Source organism: Montipora foliosa, chromosome 6, assembly GCF_036669935.1.
Source record: "Montipora foliosa isolate CH-2021 chromosome 6, ASM3666993v2, whole genome shotgun sequence".
Lineage (NCBI taxonomy): Eukaryota > Metazoa > Cnidaria > Anthozoa > Scleractinia > Acroporidae > Montipora > Montipora foliosa.
The window spans coordinates 11330126-11352625 of NC_090874.1; the positions used below are offsets into that span (position 1 = coordinate 11330126).

Sequence of the window (22500 nt, forward strand, 5' to 3'; positions counted from 1 at the left end):
AGGAGTACACGTAAATTTTTGCACTACGAGAAATCTTGAATGTTAAGCGAAAATGTTTCGATGTCGTCTTGATATCATTCTAACTTGTTTTTACCAAGCATGAAATCGACTTAATATGGCAGAACTAATCAACAAGAAAGGTGGAATTCCTTAGGTGCATCAGCGGTTTTTGAGCATGGGTGTATGGGTAGAACACCTAATTGTTTTGGAGAAACGTTACGGTTGTGACTAAAATGGATATGCCATTGTCAGGTGTGACACTTTATGACAAATGCACAACACAACTTATAACTTCAGGGCCAAACAAGGAGACAAAAACCGGTCATTCCATGCACCCCAAGTAGTATCGTTTGTAGTGTTAAGTACTATTTAAGCCTCGGCACTCATTCGAGAATGGTTACTTACTAATTACCTTCGAGGGTAACATTTTACACACACAGTATCCTCACCTCGCCAACCTAACGCAATGTGATGTAGTTGTCATTAAGCGTCACACCTGACTGTAGCGTAGTATCCATTCAAGTCACAACCGAAACGTAACTGTAGTCTTTAGGCCAAATCTTCGTTCAGCAGTATCTCTCGGAAGAGACGAGGCGATTGAAACTTCAATTTACTCGCTCGTGTGGAAAGGAAAATCTCAAGAAAATTACGATCGTTTAAACGTTTATTTTAAGAGAAGTTTTGGTTGACGTTGCCTGCTTAGTGTCCAGATGCTAGCGTTCATACAACCTCGTTTCCAGGGTCTTCGTTCGACAAAGAAACCCTGGGAACGAGGTTGGCGCTCATAGTGGTTGGGCACGAATTCCACTACATGTACAGTATTACCACTTTCATAAGTTGCGGCGTGTACCTGTCCATCAGGGCAGTTTCCCTTCACACATTTTCGTTCGCTTTCGCACCACGAACAGCCATGCACACCAGATAAACATCTCCGGCAGCTCTGACCAAGTTCACGGCACTTGTCTTCATCTAAAAAATATACGCGAGAAAAAAAAAAAAAACAAACAAACTGAACCCTCAACCGTTTGTATTTCTTGACATGGCTGAGTTCGCCGATTTGATTTTCTTTTTGCTGCAAGGCAAAAGACTAACTTTGCTGAGTGGTTTGGAAAAAAGAGCCTTATGAAACTCCACGTGTGTAATGGCTAGGCTTTTTCAAGGAAGACTTGCGAGAGTCAATGAGAGACTATGGCAGTTCAATATCAGACAAATGAAACGTTAATCCCCTACATCTCTCTCACTAGCTTATCTTAAGGTGGCTCCCTTTTGTATTTGCGAATACCCTCACTACAGGACGCGAGTTACAAAAGGAAACCTAATTAACTTCTCTTAAATTTTTCCCTGTAGAGACTTACCAATATGGGTACCGAAATAATAAGACGATCACATGACTTTTGGAGGGCATATAGTTTATTTGTGGCCCGAGTAGCATCATTTGCGCTCGAGGGGAGCGAGGGTGCAAATGATGCAGACGTCACAAAAATCAGAAAAACACGCGCGATTCAGGCTCTACGTGCCATACTAGTGCCTAGCTTGCGCGCGGCCCTAAAACTCTGGGGAGCCTCCTTAACTCTTACCTTTGATTTGAGGTTTCACACAACGTTCTGGACCAAGGCACGTTGAAGTCGCGTCATTCCACGTGCAGTCAGATGAGTTAGAGTGCATTTCACAGGCAGTCTTATCTTTCATTAGAGCACATGGACCTTCAAATATAATATCAAATACATCTTAGAGAGGTTTTCAATTAACTGTCATAAACCAAAACCATTTAGGAATAATTGCTTTAGCCAATCACAGAAAACACGGGCGATTAAATGACCCACCCACGACGCACAGCAAGAAACGTGCACCAAGCCCTAGCACAGGAATTTATCATGTCACCTCAGAAAACCAATTTAACCCCCATCCTTGGTTGTAGGCATAATACCAGCTGCGTCGCTAAGTGGAGGTTGGATGCTTGGGACATCCTGGACCTTCCACTGTTGGCAGCCAGCTCCAAGATGGAGACTGCACCGATAGCTGGCAAAACCCGACAAACCAGCGATGAGCCCCCACGCCCCCTGAGAAGACAGGCACCTGCCAAACTGAACGGTGGAAAGTAGAGGGGGGGGGGGGGGGGGGGGGGGGAGGGAGGGAAAAAAAACTGCTAAATGCTCCACACAAAATGCTCCTTTCTTCCCGCCACACCAATAAATAGGTTCTACAACCCAAAGAATGAGGATTCCGACCCATGCACAAATAGAACAAAACCACTGACAACAATTGGCCGCAGTCGCTCCTAGTTGTTAAATAAATTCCATTTAACTTCATAAAAAACTTCAATCAACAATAATGAATGATGATGACAATGACGACAACCTTATTGAAGTTTAAATTAAACTTTTATCAATTACTTTGAACAGGTGCTACAGAGCGGTTTTCAATTGAGTTTCGAATAACAAATACGTAATTATTTTGACATTTCCTCATTGGTGGATAAACTGGCGCGAGATATTTAAACCAATCATCAAGCACAGCAATTGCAATCGCGTAATTACTTTCACCAACTGCTCTAACTGAGTAAACTCTCAGTTCAACAAAATCAAATCAAAGCAGATCAAAAATAATATGTTTTTCTTTTGAGTGAGTTTCTTTGGAGCACAGTAAAGAACCAACAAACTCCACCCACATAACGCAGAGCCCAAGGATCAAACCCGTTGAGCCTGCTCTTGCTAATGAAACTATCAAATTGATGTTTCATTATCAAGTAGTTCCTAGTCGTCAAAATTAAGGCAAAGATGGAAATTATGCATGAAAATGATCGCGAAGGCCCTTTTTTTCTTTTATTGTGTAACCTCAATGTACTACTCTACCTTCATCATGCTACTATTCACCCAGTTGAAACACTTTACTCATACTTACCAGGTGTGAATGACAAGACATCATTGAGGAAAACACCTTGAAATCCTCCATACACAAACATAGTTCTGATGGAAGGAACACAATAATAATTATTATTGCAATTAAAAGGACCAAAGTCGCAGAAGACGTATTTGCTGTTCTACTAGGGTTAAAAAGTAATGACAACAATTATTTATTGGCCTTTACGGCTGACTTGTACCAAGCAATGTTCGATTCTATAAATTTCACTCAATCCAGGACTAATGCTGTCCTCTCTGAATTAAGGGTTTTTAGTTTGACATGCAGTAGAACCTACAGTTTATCTACATGTATTAACCGAGAAAATTCTGTTTGCCCACATAGTTTGTGTAAGTCTGTGATGGTGTTTTATCGCCAAATAATCAATTGGTCAATTGCCTTCAACAGAAGATACATTTATCCACAACATACACTCACACCACTGTACAAAGAACTTGATGCTCACAGAATGTTGTGTGCATTTAACGACAAATTACCTGTTGAAGACAACTGCTGTGTGGCCATATCTTCCAACAGACTTAATACTTTTCGGTAATGATAACCTTTTCCACTCGTCACAAGCTAAAAAATAAATGGCAGTTAATACAAATAACCTCATCGTCAATGAAGTAGACCGTAACAAGCTTAAAACCAAAGGACACAGTGATTAAACTGAAATTGCATTCAGGATTGCACTTGCTCTCAACCCCTCCTCCCCTCTCCCCACCCACTCCATGAGAAGATCATTATGACATCCTTGCATGCAGCACTTTAATCATTATTAATCACCATGGTCATGTCACGTTTGCTTTGCTACATAAATGTGACTCACAGCAGTTTCAACAATTTGGAGGTACTGTAATGTCCTATCAGAAGGATGAACTATACGACAATTGATGTTTAATTAAGAAAACAGCAACTTTACATTACCAAATGAAACAGTAATGATTTCTTAAGAAGATGCGCTAGTTGGTGTGACGTAACAGGTCACCATGGCAACAAAAGAGCCTTCTAAAAACGCCCTATATTTTGCCTTTAAACACTTGCAATCTTAAAACCTAACTGGGAGACCCCCAATCTTTATTTCTGGAAAGTGACTAGCTAGAGCCACCTTCAGATTTTCCAATTGTAAAGGTGCCTAAGAATTCACTGCAGAGAATTACCTTTTTTATTTAAATTTGCCGAGAGTTTGGTCTGCTACCATTAGTCACTTTCCAGAAATAAAAATTGGGGGCCACCAAATCTGTTTTTCAGACATAAGCATTTAAAGACAAATAGGCCTTTTTAAATGGCTCGTTTGTTGCCATGGTAACCTACCACATCACATCAATAAGCGTGTTTTGTTAAGCAATTACTATTGGTATTCCATAAGGTAGAATGTACAATTTACATTTTGCCGTTACATGAAACAGTTGGGTAGATTCAACCCTCCCAAATGGTTCAGTTTGTTGAAGCTGTTAAGACTGGTTTGAGCCTCTTTTAACTCACACAATTTTTACTTACCAGGGTCATAAGCCACAAAGTCCATGGAGAAGCATGATAGGTTTGTGGGGCTCACCAATGTGCCATTGTGGGAGTTTCCGCCAAACACCAGCATTATTCCATCCAGAAACACTGCAGTGTGAAGGAAACGGGGGACACTACTGTTTCTGAGGGATTGCCTAAAGAACAATAAGAAAAATTAATATTGGCAAAGGGTCAGTTAACACATGGACCATTAATTTCTGAAAACCACATGCAACACTTCCTTATCTTGAACACAATGAAAAAAATATTCCTACAATTGTAGCTCTTATCAGACTGGTGGTACAAAAGGAAGTTCATGGGTAACAGACACAGAGGTGCCACGACAGTGTTGACAGTCAAACAACCAGGCTATCAAACAAGCAGGGGGCACTTTGGAAATGGCTTTTTGGGCCTGAAAAACTTTTTTCTCCCATTGATGTACATGCAAATGTGGCACCAGGGCTGTGCTCTAGCAGCACCCTGTGGTCCCTGGCGACTAACTTTTGCCTTTTGGGTGACAAGGAAATCTTGCATTTGTTCAAAAACGTGTTGCTGGGAACTCTACATTTCAAAATTTCAGAGCTTTGGGCTACCTAAAACATTTCTTAGAGCACAGCCTTGCCGAGTTTCTTCAGAAACTAAGCTCTTCATTGGACATGCACGTTCAAAATGACAAAAGCAGTGAGGGTTTCATGAATAGCAATTCGTCATCTTCATCCTCGAGCATTTAAGGCTTGGTCACTAACATCAGAAGTGTTAACTTCATTGTTCTTTGCTGAGTTTTGAACTATGGGTCTCAAATTCATGCTCTCACAAGGACTTAAAAAGAAAATGAAAAACTTTCACATAATGACCTACCAGGTTTTGGCAACGGGGTCATAACATGTTAGTGATGTCACTGTGGTGACAACAGTTCCATCTAGGAATCCACCATGGACATAGATTAAATGTGTCACAGGATCATAGGCACTGCTGTGTCCAAATGTTGGTTTGATGAAATTATCTTTAAGCTGGACATCATGTACACCCCATAAACCAGTCTCTATAAAATACAAACAACAACAAGAAACAAATCAGTCACTGATTCAGACGAAACTAAGTGTTAACAACCACAACCACGATCTTGGTTACAGTACAAAAGCTACTGTAACAGTAACTTTTCCTTCATAAAGCAACAATAACCAAGCCAGAGTTAAAGTTAATCTAACCAACAGTATTTTTCAACAAAAAATATTTTCACCATTAACAAACATTTAACCCATCACTGACTCCTGGAAATGAGACTTAACAGATTTTACTCTGTCCAACACCAGACGATTTCACTCATCAACTGGGGCCCACGTCCTACATGTAGCGCGCAAGAGGACTCAATGGGGGTTACATGTAGGTCACGAATTTAACTTTTTCCTCAGAACAAATCAAGCACTTGTTTGTCTCATGACAAAGTTAATCTCAGGATAGGACATTACTAAACAACGAAACAGCGCAACACCCAAACAGTGAGATGAAGCACCAAAACCCCGCATATGACCCCACCATACATTGAATACTAATCGACAAAGGTTGGATTTGAGATTAAATATCGTTTTAGGCCTAATTAGGCCTATTAAAACGTTATCGTTCCTAATTTCAGTCTTAATCTGAATCCTAATCTAAATTTCAATGAATTAGGCGCAAAAACGTTTTAGGCCCAATTAGGCCATCGTTCCAACCTTTGTCGGTTAGTATTCAATGTACAGGTATGGTGGGGTCATACATGGTGTTTTGGTGCTTCGTTTCGCTGTTTCGTAATGCCCCTCAGGATAAAGGCCTATTAATGAGTTAAGACCGGAAAGTGCTTACAACACAGAAATTCTCTGTTATTAAAGGGGCTAGGTCACGCTATTTTAGGTAATTTTGTTCAATTTTGTTAATTATGAGCTCTAAACGTCAAATTGGCAGAGCAAGAGTCTTTCCTTTGCAAAATCAAGGCCACATAACTACTGAGAATGATTTTCCAGCTATGTAAATGACATTTTGATATAAACTGATATAAATTTGAAAAAAGGTGGGCCGACGTTTACCGAATTAAATTTACCGAAATCAATCCATTACAATCCTCTCCAGTTTTGTCCATCCATGTCCCTTCTTGGCTTCCCGGTGTTTTGTTAGAGTTCTTCTATAGTTTTGAACAGTTATTTTGATATTTTAGTTAATTCTACGACCATTCGATTAGTGCTGAAATTGCCTAAAATTGCGTGACCTAGCCCCTTTAACGAAAGAAGAATGTAATATCATTGTAATGGTAGAGCAGAATTGATTCTGCCTTGGTCAGATACAAAAAAAAAATACAGGTCTTATCGTTTGCTTTCTTCTCATTTCATGAGCAGAACATTTACATGTAAAGTAAAATGTTAACTCTTTCACTCTGTTGGAGTTCTTATTGATGAATAATCTGTCATAAGCTGCATGTACAGTACAAGTACTGCACATTGTAGAGTAAGTGCCACAAGTGATAGTGAAGCAGTCAAAGGAGATGGATAAAGCCGTTTTAGGGGAAAAAGCAAAATAATGATTACCGGTAGTGTAACATGTATATTGCTGAGATCTAATATTCTAGGAAAGAAAAAGGAACTAATTGAGACAGTCCTTTTTTAACTGACAAAGTGTTTGAAATTCTTCAATCTAGGAAAAGTACTGTATGAGGCACTGTCAAAACGTTTTGTACTAGCAACTTTCAAAGAGGAGCCACCTCTACTCTACAATAATCTATTTTGGAAACTGTGAATGTATAATAACAATAAAATCAAATAATATTCTGAAGGGGGTAAGGAGTGTGGCGGATTGAAAGGAAGGAGTACCACTTCAGTGACCTTCATCATTTTTGGAAGCGTGGTATTCTAATAACGAAGAGAACTCAATCAACAAGCACATTGAGTTTCCACGTGTGTACCTCATTCTCAAGAATTTTTAGAACATTTTTTGGCACACGCGATATGCATACTTGTCAAAGGTCTACTTGCCTATTTTACCATCGTTAGTCATATTTGCATATGTAACGGATGAAGGTCACCGAAGTGGTGGAAACGTTTTTACTTTTTAAAAGCGTTTTAATCAGTGTCAACGCTGCAATTTCGTTTTTAATTTTATCGCTGTCTGAAACGAAAAGTAAGTCAAAAAACACAGGAGACCTGTAGCATGATCACCTGTCACTTTTGGGGTGAGACAGTAATAAATAGAAATTTCTCATCTATGGCAACTGGTTTTAACCTCAAATTTGAAATGGACTTTGAAAAAGGTTAAGGCTTTGTGAACATATATTAAATTTTGAGAAATAAATCATGAAAATAGCAAATTACCGGTAAGAAGTGAACAAAACCACGCTAATTTGTAATGTAACGCGTAACATCTGACTGGTATGAAGTTATAATAACGCCAAGATTTCTCTCCTTTACAAAGGTTTACCACGAAGTTCACCAATTCCCATGAACCAGTAGAATAAAATAACAACACAAAAGTTTATAGATCATTCTCACTTTAATTTCTGAGAAACTATGATACAAAGCATTGCCCCAGTTTACATAACGGAGAAATGTAACGCTTGCAAAACGTGAACATTGGTGATGAAAATCGATCGAAGAGGAAAACTCTTAAATACATCAAATACTCAAAATATCAGTACTGAAGCAAGTTCATAAGGTCTTCTACGACGTCTGAAAACATCAGGGCAAATTATCTATTTTTGAGCGAGATATTAACATTTTTGTAAATCGGAAACACTCTTGTAAGCTGCTTAATAAGATGTTCCGGGTATTCTACTTACCACTACATGAGGCAAAATAATTTGAGTCGGGCAATAATATGTAAACATTAGCTACTTCCAATAAAGTTCATGGACTGGTGTTCCAACTCCTCGAGTTTGAACGCTTTTTGACCCGCCAAAGCAGAGAAAATCCACTTTCTGTGACTCGGAAACAAGTTGTCCGCCATATTATGTGTTCATTCATACAGAACGGACAGATATTAGGGCCAAAACAGGGGGAAAACGTTCAGCGCACGATTCTCTTTCACTTCGTTCTTCGTTGGAATCACTGCAATCACTCCATTTGGCTTGGTAACCTTGTCTTTATGTCCTTGGGGGGGTTCAAGACAAATTTTCAAGGGCTGTAAATACACGTGGTATTGCATCATTTTTAGCAATATCAAGCGTTACGCATCTTATTACCATCTTTAGAAATGGAAAAGAAAGGGAATTTTTCAAGTTCCCATTTAAGTCAACAATGAAATTATAGCATGACTGTAGTGAATGCATCAAGTTGCCAAGAAATGTTTTAATTTTGACAAATATTAATGAGTTTTCCCCTTCATTTACATATCAGCCACACCCACAAGGAATTATGGGTAATTGGAAAATTCACAGAAATCCTCAGAAATAAACAGGAAATAAGTCTAAATTGTATTTAGCAGAATATCTGATAAAGTTCTGCATCTAAAAAGTGATTGGAGACATTTTTTAAACAATTTTGAAATTTTGCCTATGTTACACAAAAGTGACAGGTGATCATGCTACAGGTCAGGATCAAAATATATTAATTACAAAAAACTGAAAATGACGTAATAATGTCTTAAGTTCTGCTTTTCTGTTGGAACAGATGCTCCCAGTGTTTTAAGCTGTGCATGTACATGAATTTAATCCTTTTGTTCATTTCAAGCATCACACTTTGAGCAAAAAAAGAAGGGTATCAAATTAAAACTTTTACCTAGGTCATATTCCTGGACTTTGTTAGTATAATTTCCCTGAGGTCCATATCCAAAGAGGACAATCATTTTTGAACCCACAAGTGTTGCCGTGTGGCCAGCTACAGGCACAGGTGAATCCCCTTGGGTGCCCTTTCCTGGAAGCAAGGACCAATTAAGTCCCTGAGTGTCAAATGACCACAGCTCATATGTAGCCCTTTCATTAACTCTACCACCAAAAACGTACAAAGATGCCTGCAAAAGCAAGATGACAATATGAACAGATAATGTTACTCTAAGTCAGAATAAAGTAGGTAAATATTTCCATCCTTGTTTCATCACATACATGAGGCAGTGTGGCCAAGTGGCCAGGGGTGCTTGCCTTTGGATTATGAGATGCAGCTGTACTGGCCTTAAGACCCATTCTGACCACTAGCTGAAATTGTCCCTAGTAAAAATGCACTTAGCTGCACTTGGAAATAACCATCTGGGGCCGGTTGCTTTGAAGCCTGGTTAGCGCTAACCCTGGGTTATTAAAGAGGTATTAAAACCGATAGGTTTCCGTGGTATTTCATACTGGGTAGCACTATCCATGCTTCGAGCAACCTGGGCCTGTTTTCTTACAGCCAGTTGAGATTCTTAGAGAGTTGTTCTGTTTTGTTATACATTGTATCATTGACATGACTTTCTTTGACCCTGAAAAGCTCCTGGGAAGTGGTCAATTGAATTATTAGAGAGCTTATGCAAGGATGGTGACGCCGCCAACAAGAACTTTGTCTAAAAATATCATTTCCTGTTATTGTAATAATTTCGTTATAACCCCAAGTCGTTCGGAATGAAATTGTGTATCAACATTGCTGGAATAAAATTGGCATGAGCGGTGTGGTTATTTGGGAAATAAAATTAAAGTGTTTCGTCAGTTTCTCACATCCTCTACACAACCTTAAATTTTGTCAACTCACGTCGTTGTCAGTGCGAGAACGGGAAAGAAATGTACCAAAATGCAAAAAAGTATGTGCAGGGCATGCAGAGCCAGTGTTTTTGCATTAAATCCATTTGCATTAAATCCATTGTTTTGTGTTGTTCTCATAGCCCTCGTCACCGTTCTTGCATAAGCTAGCTCCCTATTATTGGAATTACATATTGTTGTTATCATGATCAATTATAATGCTATTTTATCGTTATAATATACAGTATATTAGTACACCATTAAAACTTAACATTAATTTTGCAGAACATGGTACATGTAATTAAAAAAGAACGGATCTCGACTAAATTAAATGCTCAATTTTCTCCATACAAGTTGCAGAAAGTGCTTTTAAATGCAGTGTAAGAACACCACTTTAGGCTTTTCTCCACAATTTGCCCCCCAGGTTTAAAGTCATTGATTAACAAGAGTTGTATTTGAACTTGAGACTCTCTTTAAGTTCATTCTAGGCTGCAGAGAATGAGGCATTTTTGAGACGACCAAACAATGTAAAAAACTAATTTCTGATGATGTTCTTTCATGATTTTTACCATTAATTTTTTTGCAAATTGCACTGGCAAAAACATGGCAGATACAAAGGCTATAGAGCTTGAAACCAATTATTTGATTTGAGTTAATTTTGTTAGTGTCCCCAATTAGTGCTCTTGTGCTAAATCCATTGACACTTAAAGTTGTTATTATTGACTACCTAATGAAAGTCACATACATTATAAGCAATCATAGAGTGTCCATAGCGGCTTGAAGGTCGTGCAGAGGAGTTGACAGAATGCGACACAACTTCCCAGCTGTCACTAGGGATGTGATACCTATAAGAATCATAAGTAGAGGACTGGTAAAAGATTACTCTCACACATTGATTCTTTCCCTTCAGAAGGATGATAGGACATAAGACCACAAAACACTGAAACAAAGAAAAAAAAGGCCTCTCCAAACTTAAAGGGGCTAGGTCACGCTATTTTAGGTAATTTTGTTTAATTTTGTTAATTATGAGCTCTAATTTATGTCAAATTGGCAGAGCAAGAGTCTTTCATTTGCAAAATCACGGCCACATACAATGTACATGTTTACAACTGAGAATGATTTTCTAGCTGTGTAAATGACATTTTGATATAGACTGGCATAAATTTGAAAAAAGGTGGGCTGACGTTTTTTAAATTTACCCAAATTCAATCCACTTCAATCCTCTCCAGTTTTGTCCATCCATGTCCCTTCTTGGCTTCCCTGTGTTTCGTTAGAGTTCTTCTATAGTTTTGAACAGTTATTTTGATATTTTAGTTAATTCTATGACCATTCGATCAGTGCTGAAATTGCCTAAAATTGCGTGACCTAGCCCCTTTAAGATGGTGCAAATACTTTTTTGTGATCCTCACACTTGTACAGTGTATGTGCCTGTATCTTATAGGCACTTGAAATTTTCATGTGGATAGATCCAACAGGATCAAATGAATTATACTTTCGTTTCACTCCACATAATAATAATAATAATACTGCACTTTACCATGAATATACCTCACAAGGTTGTCAGAAGATTCTACGTTGAATGAAAAGCCTCCAAACGCCCACATGTAGTCACCAACCACTGCACTAGCATGAGACGCTCGACCCTGGATGAGATCTGAAAATTAAATTTCAAGAATCCCAAATAGGACAGTCAATTTGATCTTTTGAATAGCTTACCGAGGTAAAATGTTAAAGATTGGTAATAAGTGAAAATATTGCATGCAAAGTAAGAGCTGTAATGTAAAGACTGTAAGTCTTTTTTTTTTTACCTAAGCCTTTTGAGGAATACTGGGTCCACAGAGCCCTGTCACCAGTAACATTACACGATGTACCTGTACAGACACAAATCACATCAATTACAGTTGTATGTAAGACTGGTTTATACATTATCCTCGTTATTTGAGTTGAACTTTAGGATCAGGTCACAAGATCGTTATCCTTAAAGAGCAGGCTGAATTGAGAAGAGTAGTCCACTCACAAAGCATGGTTTGCCCAGTTATGAGTCACAGCATTTAATCACTCCTACATGTATAATAGCAACTGATTTAGAAGCTCCTGGCCAACCAATTAAAGAAGACCATCAATGACACAAAGTGGAGCCTATTTAAGTCAGCACACAATGATACATGCAATAATTATCTCTAAAAAATATATATTGAAGAATGGCCTTACCAGAAAATCCAGAATCACAGACACACAATCTTGTGGCATTACTGCAAAAACCATTGACACATTTTGCAATACAGGTTTGAACGTTACAGTTTGTACCCGTCCACCCAGCATCACAAATGCACTTCCCATCAGTATCACAATAACCATGAAAACTGCATTTGACTGAGCAATCAGGGGATATCCTGTGAAAAACAAAAGTACCATGATACATTTAACTTGATAACTTAGCATTCTTATATCCCAACATTTACAGATAGAAAATCCCAAAATGAATAATTAACTTTTAATAAATTGTTAATTAAAAGATTCAAGTACAAACTGTACAGTGTATTTTAATACATGTAGTTACATATATGCCTCTGTTCAATTGGTGCCTTAACAGATGATTGATTTTAAATTTTAAATTGACATTTTGGATACATGTTATGGCGTGCAGACTGTACATGTATCATAATAATAATGATGATAATAATAATAATTATTATTATTATTATAATTATTATCATTATTATTAATATTATATTATTATTATAATTATAATTATAATAACAACAATAAATTAAAAGTGATTGGTATTGTGTAGTCATGGCATCTGACAGGATGCGGCGATGCGGATCTGCATAATTCACTGAAATCCGCATCTTCTGCATAATTCCGATATTTTCCGCAAAAAAACAGAAGAAAAACCTGATATTAGTGATAAAGCAGCTCCTTAAGGACGGTGCCTACTAATTAACAATATTTTTGCCCCGGTGTGTGATTGTGCAGGAACTGTAGATCTTAACAAGTGTTATTAAAATCCAAAAAGAAAATTGGGGGTAACCACGCATTTTTCAAAGATAATTCATGAATAATATTTTAAAATACAAAGCAATGTATGGCGTTCTTTCTCAAATTGAAATTTAATTCTCTCTCAAAAATGCATGGTTACCCCCAATTTTCTTTTTGAATACCAAGAGTACTTACTAAGATTTACTTTTTTTGGATAGTTTTAAACCGCGCAAAAATATTCCTGTAGTAGTAAGCATCACCGATAGGAAATCTGAGTATCTCGAGATGCGCAGAACGTATGCGCAATAACAATAGTAGGCACCGTCCTTAACATCCTCAAAAACATAAAAGCTGAAGAAATTGACTGTTTTGAAACGCTTATTTTCCTGAACATTGAAGAAAACACACCATTTCGTTTGCAAGATGAAAGTTCGTAAGAAAGATCGTAAGCAGTTTTCGCGCATTTTTTCGCCAATGAGCCTGGACACTAGTTTTTGTTCCTACAATGCTTTCCATTGGACGAGAAACAGTTACCGGTACACTTCAGCAAATGACGTGACTGATAAGAAACTAAGTCAATGATCGAGGGAATGGTTCGCGCTCCAAAGGTATTACAATTTTGCTCCATTATCTCCAAATTAAAACAAAATTCATGACGAGAAACAATTAATGATTTTTTATCGCTTTATTTATTTTACCAAAAGTTGCGGCAAAATCCCAACTGCTAACCCTTTTATTTCAACGGTGAAAGCTGGTCGCAAATTGGTGACTCCTAAGGGCAAAAATTCAGTCACAAATGCGATTACAGATTTACCGTAAGCATGTAAATACATTGGACGGGCCTAATTATTAGTTTTATAACTTGTTTAAATTTCCGCATAATCCGGTGTAATTTCCGCATAATTAACGCATGTTTCTGCATAATATGGCCAAAAATTTCGCGTAATCTTTAATTTTTTTCCGCATCCTATCAGAAGCCATGTGTAGTTAACAGTCTTAAGTGGCAACCTTTTTTCACTTTTATTCAGGTAACTTACATGTATACCCCATTCACATCAATAAGACATGTTTAATTAAACTGCATTTACCAAGGTAAAAATCAGGCACAAAAATGAAGGACTGGCTTTTTCAATTGACATTCCAAGGCTGCTGCCTAAGAAAATTTTCTGGAAGCCCTTCCGACTCCTAACATTGAAAGTTAGTAACCCGAGTCATTTTTTGAAGAGCCCTGAATTCATTCATTCATTAACCAAGTGTCAACCCCTCCCTCCCCTCCAAAGTCAAGTGGTAGATGCCTTAGTTATAATTATACAAAAGATATAACATGCCTATGCCACAGATGACTTACATGTACCAAAAACCTGGTGTGGACCTTATGACAGTAAACATTGTGTTTATAAACAAAGTGAAAAAAAGGAATTTAATTTAATTTAATTATACTGTTCATCTTCAAGATCAAGGGCGATAGTAGTCACACTTCTTAATCGTGTCTGTCACCAATCAACATTCAATGTCAGAATCGTAAAAGTAAAAGTGTACTTTGTTATTTTTTCACTCGCACGTCTTAAATGCATAAAGATCCAGGTATTTTGGGGTTAGGGTTTAGGGTTTTGGCAGGCTACTGGCACTTATTGACAGCCCTGGCCCACCCTGTCAGAAGCACTATATTTACATGTTACTTCCAAATTGTTCAAAAGTGTCAAAATTAATGCAACTTCACTCGTGATTGAACTTTTTAAAATTATTTTAAATCAAAAAAGTTTCAGATTCTTTACCCCATGCACCTACCTGTACTTGATTCTGAATCCCTTATCTTTATAGAACTTGTCACTATAAAAGTACAAGAATGCTGAACCAGAATGAGCCCCCAGCACAAGACTTTGATCAACATCTCTCTTTGAATCCTTTACAATCCCACTGTAAACAGAAAAATGAGAGACAATCACATAAACATACATGTACGTAATGTGGTACACTCAAATGTTAATAATTTTCTGTGAAGATACATGTAGTGAGCAGGCTTGGAAAAAATCAATTCTCTCCCCTCCTCTCACACTTCCGTGACCGGGGGACTGGTCCATACCAACACATACCCCTCCCCCCCCCCCCCAATTTCAAACATACCCCGCGGGCCCTGAATACACTGTACATGTACATTCAAGTCATACACGTAGATGCACCCGTAACAACAAAAGCGACAATTCCTTTCCCACAGGCTTAAGGTGTACTATAACGACAGCAACAATGGAAAAACACGTTTTCAAAATTTATCTCTATTTTCCTGTGGTGAAGCCTCGCTCTTTTCCAATAATGTCTTGTATGTTCTTCATTCTCAAGTCTCCTCCGAGAGCTTTTCTACGATTAGAGCCTTCCATTATGCGCTCAGTTCTGCCAATACATCTTAAGAATTTAAACTAACAAGCGAAAGTGAGCATGGCAGAGACACGTAAATTCCCTCCCATTCTACAAATCGGTGGTTTTCGTAGTATTTAATAATTAATATTATTATACATCAGACGCACTATGAAAAATCTGATTGGTCGAGAGTATTCAATCAATTCACAATAGCTTGTGAACTTGACATGATAAATGTAATATCTGCTGCAGATATTACATTTACCATGTCAAGTTCAATGTCTGCCTGGTTACTAAGCCCATTGGAGTGTTCTCCTCAGAAACAAAATGGCTGAGCGCTTCGCATGTGTCTGTGTTATCTGCCTCAGCCTTCGGCAGATAACACAGACCTCTGTTTTGATAATTCACGATATCATGCTCAGCCTAATCCAATAATTGTTTATTATTTGCCCAAATTAAACGTAATTTTTTTTCGTCTGCACAAAACCAAGGAGTACATTTACTAAAATTAATACGACCGTATTCAAGGGTTTAACACCCATCTAAAGTGTACATGTATGCTTTTATCAATTTTGCCTGATAAGGTGGCTGCATTTATTGTCTCTTGTGAACTCCTCTAGTACTGTGTACATACACACATGTAATTGTTGGAAGACCATAGACATGTTATTTAATACAACTTTTAAACATTGTTACATGATGGATTACGTCTCTCAGGCAATCAGAACTAAGAATCTCTCATGTATAAATAATAATGACTTGTCCTGTTTTACATTGTTTTTGTTATCAATAGGTAGCACATTCTCACCTCAATACTGCTATCAAGGGACTTCTTACAGAGTTCCCATCATAGATATATAAATGATCCCAGTTGCATTCAGTTGCAAACATTTTTAAATCTAAATGAATTGTGCTATTCGGCCTAAAAGAACAAAAGAAAACATGTTATGAAATACAATGTACTGTAAGAAAGCAAAGTTGTTGTTTTTTTTTTTTTTTACATTATTTTTTTAATTACTATTTCCACAATTACATAATTACAATTCTTTTTTTCAACAATTAAATTACAGAACAATGAATAAAGTTTGGTTTATAAAAGTTAATAATGACACCATATTAAATTAATTAAAGAAAGGAGAAAAAAAAAGGAAAGAAAAAAAAGACAATTCTTGTCTACATACTTGTTTAACTTAAACATTTCCTTAATGATAGTGTTGCCTACATGTAATTATTAGTTAAAATTGTTTCCTCAAAAATCTTCCATTTTTCTTTAAACAAATTCGTTTTATTTATTTTGAAACATATATGTTTTTCAGTTTCATATTTAATCGTCAAAATTCTTATGAAATGGCACAAAGAATCATCAATTTTCCACAAGAAAGATTTTCCCAAAATTACAATATAATTAAATAGATCCATCTTCTCCTCTAAAGATCCAACAAGAACATCGCAATATGTAAGCAAGAGGCCTCTGCAACTCTTGATTTTACTCAATCCCTCACTTCTGAGAACAATAAAGTTGTTACTAATCTGCACCCCTACCCTCCCCTCAAAATACTGAAAACGCCCTGCTCTATTCTATTGATTTCACTTTTAAAACAACAGGATAAATGTACAGTGTACATGTACATCTCCAAAGGTCTCTCAATTTCACTCTTTCATTCCTTCTTGTAACTCTTACTATTATTCACTTGTTAATGGGGCACTCCTTTCGGTACAATGGGTTAATGCCTTAAAGCTTTAGACCGTAAAAAGATACTCTATACAGCTGTTACTACATGTACTGTACACGCTGAGAACACAATGTCTTTTAAAAAACAAAAATCACAATTTTTTTTTTCACAGCACAGTGATGAAACAACAAAATAAAAATTATTATAACTATAATTATTAAACAAAGAATGGTCTGTCACCTACCAGGGAGATTCTATGAGCCAAGAGCATTTAGAGCTCACAGCATATTGCCCATGTCCATCAGTTATCACATCACTTTCCTTTGACAATCTATTGTGATAACAAAATACAATAGGGAATATATTTTAAAATGGTCAGATACAGTAACAAGTCCCTAAGACGCCCCCCCACCCCCCCCCCCACCCCCCCTCGTTTTTTAAACTTTTACTTTAAGGACCCACTGACATATTTTTTGGGGTGCATTGCTAAGGACGTAATGGTTAAGTCATTTGAGAGAATTTGGCATTATTTTGGTCAGTTTCCAACTTTTGTAAGCCAATGACCCTAAATATGACGTCATCATACCACGCCCATGGTCACATGACCAATAAAAGAAAACTCTAAATTTGTCTCCATGCTACGCAATTTGGGTATTTAATGGATGGTTTGATAATTTGTATTCACTTTTGCATCCAGCCAAGCATGCTTTTCTTTTTATTTTGAAAAATGTTCTTTTTAAAGACATAAACGATACTGAAATACCCATAACTTTTTCAAAAAAGATGATTTTAAGAAATCAATGCTTAGCTATATTCTGTATTTGGGGGTGAAACGTGCATTGTAAAAAAAAATTTAATTCATTTCAAAAACCGCCGGAAATTTAGCTTTTTTCTCAAACCGGAAGTCAGTTCGTTTACGCATGCACAGTTGATCTGAGAACGAGCACGAGGAAGGGCGAGGAAAAAACCTTCGATGGAAACAACAGTTTGTGTGGTGACTTTTGCTTGTGAGTGGGTTTTCTTGTCAGCTCATGATATGATGACGTCAGTTACCGGAAGTAACAGTTCACTTCCTTAGCAATGTGCGAAAAATCCGTCTGTGGGCCCTTAAGTACATTGTATCTCTAGTGTTTGGAGTGTAGAACTTCAAAATATTTACCCACATAGTGTATCCATGCATTTTAGCAGGACGTTTGGTTTATGCGCAAAAAACTTTGGCCGAGCCAGTTGGGCCCTGGTAACTAATGACATCAAAGAAGTCACTTCTTCGCATCTCTTCAGAAAGACATGTGCAAAAGTGTAAGAATAGAAGTCTTGCTGAAAATCTAGAGCTTTTTAAAGTCTTCATTGAAAATATGTCGGACAATATATTGTTACCCTTCGGATTCTGTAAATGTTCTGACAATGCAGAATGGAATTATATTCTTGACTTCTTTGACATCATTAGTTACAGTACCAAAACCCAACCGGCTCAGCCAAAATTCAAAGGTGGGCTAGCATGCATGGATAAACTACGAGGGAAAATTTTTGAAGTACTACACTCGAGACACTATAGATATTTTAAACAAAAATTTTAAAAGAGGGGGAAAATTGTCATGGGGACTTAAAATGAAAAACTACCCGTGTATAAGTGTGGCAAAAAAAAGCAATTTCATAATTTCTTTGTTAAATGTTACTGGGACACTAATCTTGTATTCTTCGATTTCTGGAAATGTAGATACACAAAAAAATCAGGGCCTCAAGAGCTTAAGACGAAATCCACCAGAAGTTCGAGTAACAAATGGACAAAACCCTAGTACCAAGATTATGTACATTGTACTGCAAACTTCTGTAAGGCTGTTTTAAATATCTTTTCAAAAATAATCATTTCTAGCAACACCAAACGTCAAAAACAACTGTTGAACTTCGTAAGAAACACTTGAAAGTACTGGTGAAATGAAACTGATGATGAAATTTTACCTGTTTTGCACAATTTCTCTGAACTTTGAAATTCAATTTCTCTCGTTCCCAGGGGAAATTGTTTTCGGCGTTATTTCAGGCAATTATTTATATGTTTAGCTTAAAGAAAATGTAAAAAGGACTGTAAAATACTTAACATTATTCTGGTACCAGATTTTTGTCCACTATAAACTGAAATTCCCCGATTTTCTATCGGATTTCATCTTAATAGTTTTGTGGTTCAGCAGTTGCTGTATATGCGGGCATTTTGTCCTTGAGTTTCGAAAAAAATCTCAGAAAATCGAACATGTAAACCTCAAACTAACCTGTTTCGTTGTTCAATGATAAAGGGCTTTAGAGGATAAGCACATCACAGAAGCAGGAGTCAATCTTTCAAAATAACTTGCAAACGGTGCGAAAATGTGCAAGGTTTACAAATATAATTGGTCCTTGACTTATAATTTCTCACATGGCAAACAAAACAAAACTCATAAACCAAACAATACGAAGTTTGCAAAAGCACTTAAATCAGCCAGGTTTATATAGAGAATAAAAAACAATCATTACCAACCAGCATTTTCACGCAACACGAGTGACGATGCTTGCACGCAAACACAAGGTATTGCGCCAGGTTACTAAGCCATTGAATGATTGCGTTTATTTGAAGAAACAGAAATGCCCTTTAGAACTTTCCACCTTTGGAAAACGAAAATTTCCAGTGTCTATTTCATATTTGTGCTTGTGAGTATCTTCAACATTTAGATTTGGACAAATCCTTTTTCATTTCAACTGGAATTGCTTACATTCATTTTGAAGTCTTTTGTCCACTGCGTTTGTTATGCCCAAGACAACATTATTATGTTAATTTTGAATAAATTACTTAGCTGGAACTTGGCTCAAAATCTTTGACCCGTGTAAGTCGAGGGTGATTTTTGGAGCTTCTTTTGAGGCCATAAAAGGTCAACTTATACACGGGTAAATACGGTACATTGTAATACTTTATGAGCATTTAATGCATTTACATGTATAACTAAAAATGTAGTTTAACAAAGTTAGCAACAAAGAGCAGTGGTGGTCTGGGCCGGTCGATCATCAAAGAGCAGTCAGTCGTATTTGGCAGAGGCACATGCTCATTTAGTCGCTTCAGCACATGACAATTATTCATCGGACATTTTGCCAACCACTTTGTGCCATGCTTGTACAGATGGGCTTTTGTTTCCCCCTCCCCCCCTCCCTTCCCTACTTCCACTGTTTATCAGTGTGACGAGTGCCTAGATGCCTGGCGTGGGGACTCATGACTGGGTTGCTGGGATCGCTGCTGTGGGAGCATTACTTAGTCGAGGGACGAGCTGGCTGGCTGGCCTCCAGTGGAAGACCCTGGACATACAGTATCCCAGGTACTCAACCTCCATTTCGCGAATGCAGTTGTTAATGGGCAGAGAAAAAAATGAAATGGCCTCTAAACTTGCCATACTTAGTATTTTACTCTATCTAAGGCAAGACGATTTTACTTGTCAATGAGGAACCACCAGGAGTTGGAGTCAATTGGTTAAATATCAGTTGCCTGATGAGACTGCACAATGCCCCAACTAACAGCATTAATAAGTATGTTCTCTAAGTACTGTCTAATCTTCGTAGACTTTGAGAAAATTGACAAGCTTACAATTACTTGACGAGATACAGTAAAAGGTTCTGGATGGTGTAGCAACACTCTAACAGTGTATTGCATACACTATATATACTTTTCCTTTACTGAATATGAATGAAAGTATATACATGTAGGGAGGTTTCCATGTACATTGTACCTGTAGTATCACGTTTACGGCTAACGGCAAACAGTACAGTATACTGCGGGATGAAATTAATTATTTTGCCTTTTGCCAAAAATCAAGGAAACTTGGTTCACTTTGGTTCATTCATGCTTCTTATCTAAAGGTATTTACAGTTCCCCGATCCCCTAGGGTTTTCTTTCTTCTTCTCCTTCTTCTTCTTCTTAGAAATACATGTATCTCAGATATCAAGTCTTTTAGGCAATTTAGACAATTTTCAAGTGATCTAAGGTCAAAGTGACAGAGGGGATTTGTTCACTTATTACTCACATTAATTTGCATGATTAACCCATTGACTCCTGGGGGTTTCCCATTGACAAGTAAAATATTCTGGTGTTAGACAGAGTAAAATACCAAGTTTGGCAGGTTTAGGCCGGTTTTAGGCATCAAAGGGTTAAATTTACATAATTATTCAAGAATTTAAACTAATACTAAATAACTTAAAAAGAAATATCTCAGATATCAAAAGTCTTTTAGGGACAATATCTGTAAAAGAGTTTGACTAAAGAACTTACACATAAGCTTCAGCCACCATAAAATGTTATAGTATCTTGAATATTAAATGTACAACAACTGAGAAAAATTCATTGCCATGTACATGACGCAATCAATAAATTACAAAACAACGCTGTACTATTAAATAAAGGCTATTTAAATGTAAATAATAGACCTTTTTCGCTTGTACATTTTGTTTTCCCAATGCAGATCATGTGATAATACTCAGGAGGTTTTGGTCCTTTGTTTTGTTCATTATAAAGAGTGCATACAAGCATGAATATGTCTACATGCACTCTTCTTAAATGAACAAAACAAGGGACCAAACCTCCTGAGTATTACATGACCTTTATTGGGAAAACAAAATGTACTGTAAGCGAAAAAGGTCTATTATACTGGTTCATTTTGCACAACAAAAAACAAATAATAAAGATGAATAAAGAAAAGAATTCAGTGATCAGTTTCTACAGTTTACCCTTAAATTGAAGCTAACAACTTAAGAAACAACTGCAGACTCGTGATGCACTTTTCCACCGTAAATGATTCGAAAGCATGCAAAAGTACATCACGCACGAAACTAAAATCATAAAAACACCATTACAAAACTGTCATGAAATCAAGCGAAGCTTCGTGAAGGAAAGACACACAGGTGATCAAAAAATACGCCGAGTGTCAACTCCTCATCTGAATGTGTAAAGTGCGTGCAATTTCTTGAAGCTTGTAATATCGGAAAAGTTAAGCTTAATTTACCTCAAGCGACAAAACTGGCACAAGTCACCCCACCAACCATCATTACAAATACAAATCCTCTCCATGCAGTAGCCATTTCTACAATCCCCATTTTTTTGGCACGGGTTTGAAGGTGATACGAGGCACCCTATGACCACGAACAACCAAAACATCAACGTCAAAGTCGAACGTGAGTAAAAGAACGCATCAAACATGGCGGAACCATCTTCAAGCTGAATCAAACCGCTGATTGAAGTGTTATGGTGCCACAGGATTCCCACCATAGAGGGAATTTATTTCAGCTTCCAAGGCTTGCCAGATCCACTCCGACACACATATTTTTTATACATACCGTTCCTTTACGTGGCCTTCCAGGTTTTTTGGCGTATTCAGAAAGCACAGGAATGTTTTTTCCACCTCCTTACCCGAT

At 37.3% G+C, this 22500-nt stretch overlaps 1 protein-coding gene across 1 annotated transcript in view; it reads right to left on the minus strand.

The window, feature by feature from the left end:
• Positions 1-22369, minus strand: part of LOC138006673 (attractin-like protein 1) — a 46074-nt gene extending 23705 nt beyond the window's left edge. Inside the window, exons 1-15 of the mRNA XM_068853141.1 lie at positions 22092-22369; positions 17324-17410; positions 16215-16328; positions 14840-14968; positions 12281-12462; positions 11878-11940; positions 11618-11723; positions 10815-10914; positions 9144-9375; positions 5263-5446; positions 4402-4559; positions 3396-3480; positions 2902-2966; positions 1578-1703; positions 851-969 (exon numbers count right to left, since the gene is read on the minus strand). Coding sequence (XP_068709242.1) covers positions 851-969; positions 1578-1703; positions 2902-2966; positions 3396-3480; positions 4402-4559; positions 5263-5446; positions 9144-9375; positions 10815-10914; positions 11618-11723; positions 11878-11940; positions 12281-12462; positions 14840-14968; positions 16215-16328; positions 17324-17410; positions 22092-22354 — 2013 coding nt within the window. The 5' untranslated portion in view covers positions 22355-22369. The remainder of the gene's footprint in view (positions 1-850; positions 970-1577; positions 1704-2901; positions 2967-3395; positions 3481-4401; positions 4560-5262; positions 5447-9143; positions 9376-10814; positions 10915-11617; positions 11724-11877; positions 11941-12280; positions 12463-14839; positions 14969-16214; positions 16329-17323; positions 17411-22091) is intronic.
• Positions 22370-22500: the final 131 nt, after the last annotated feature.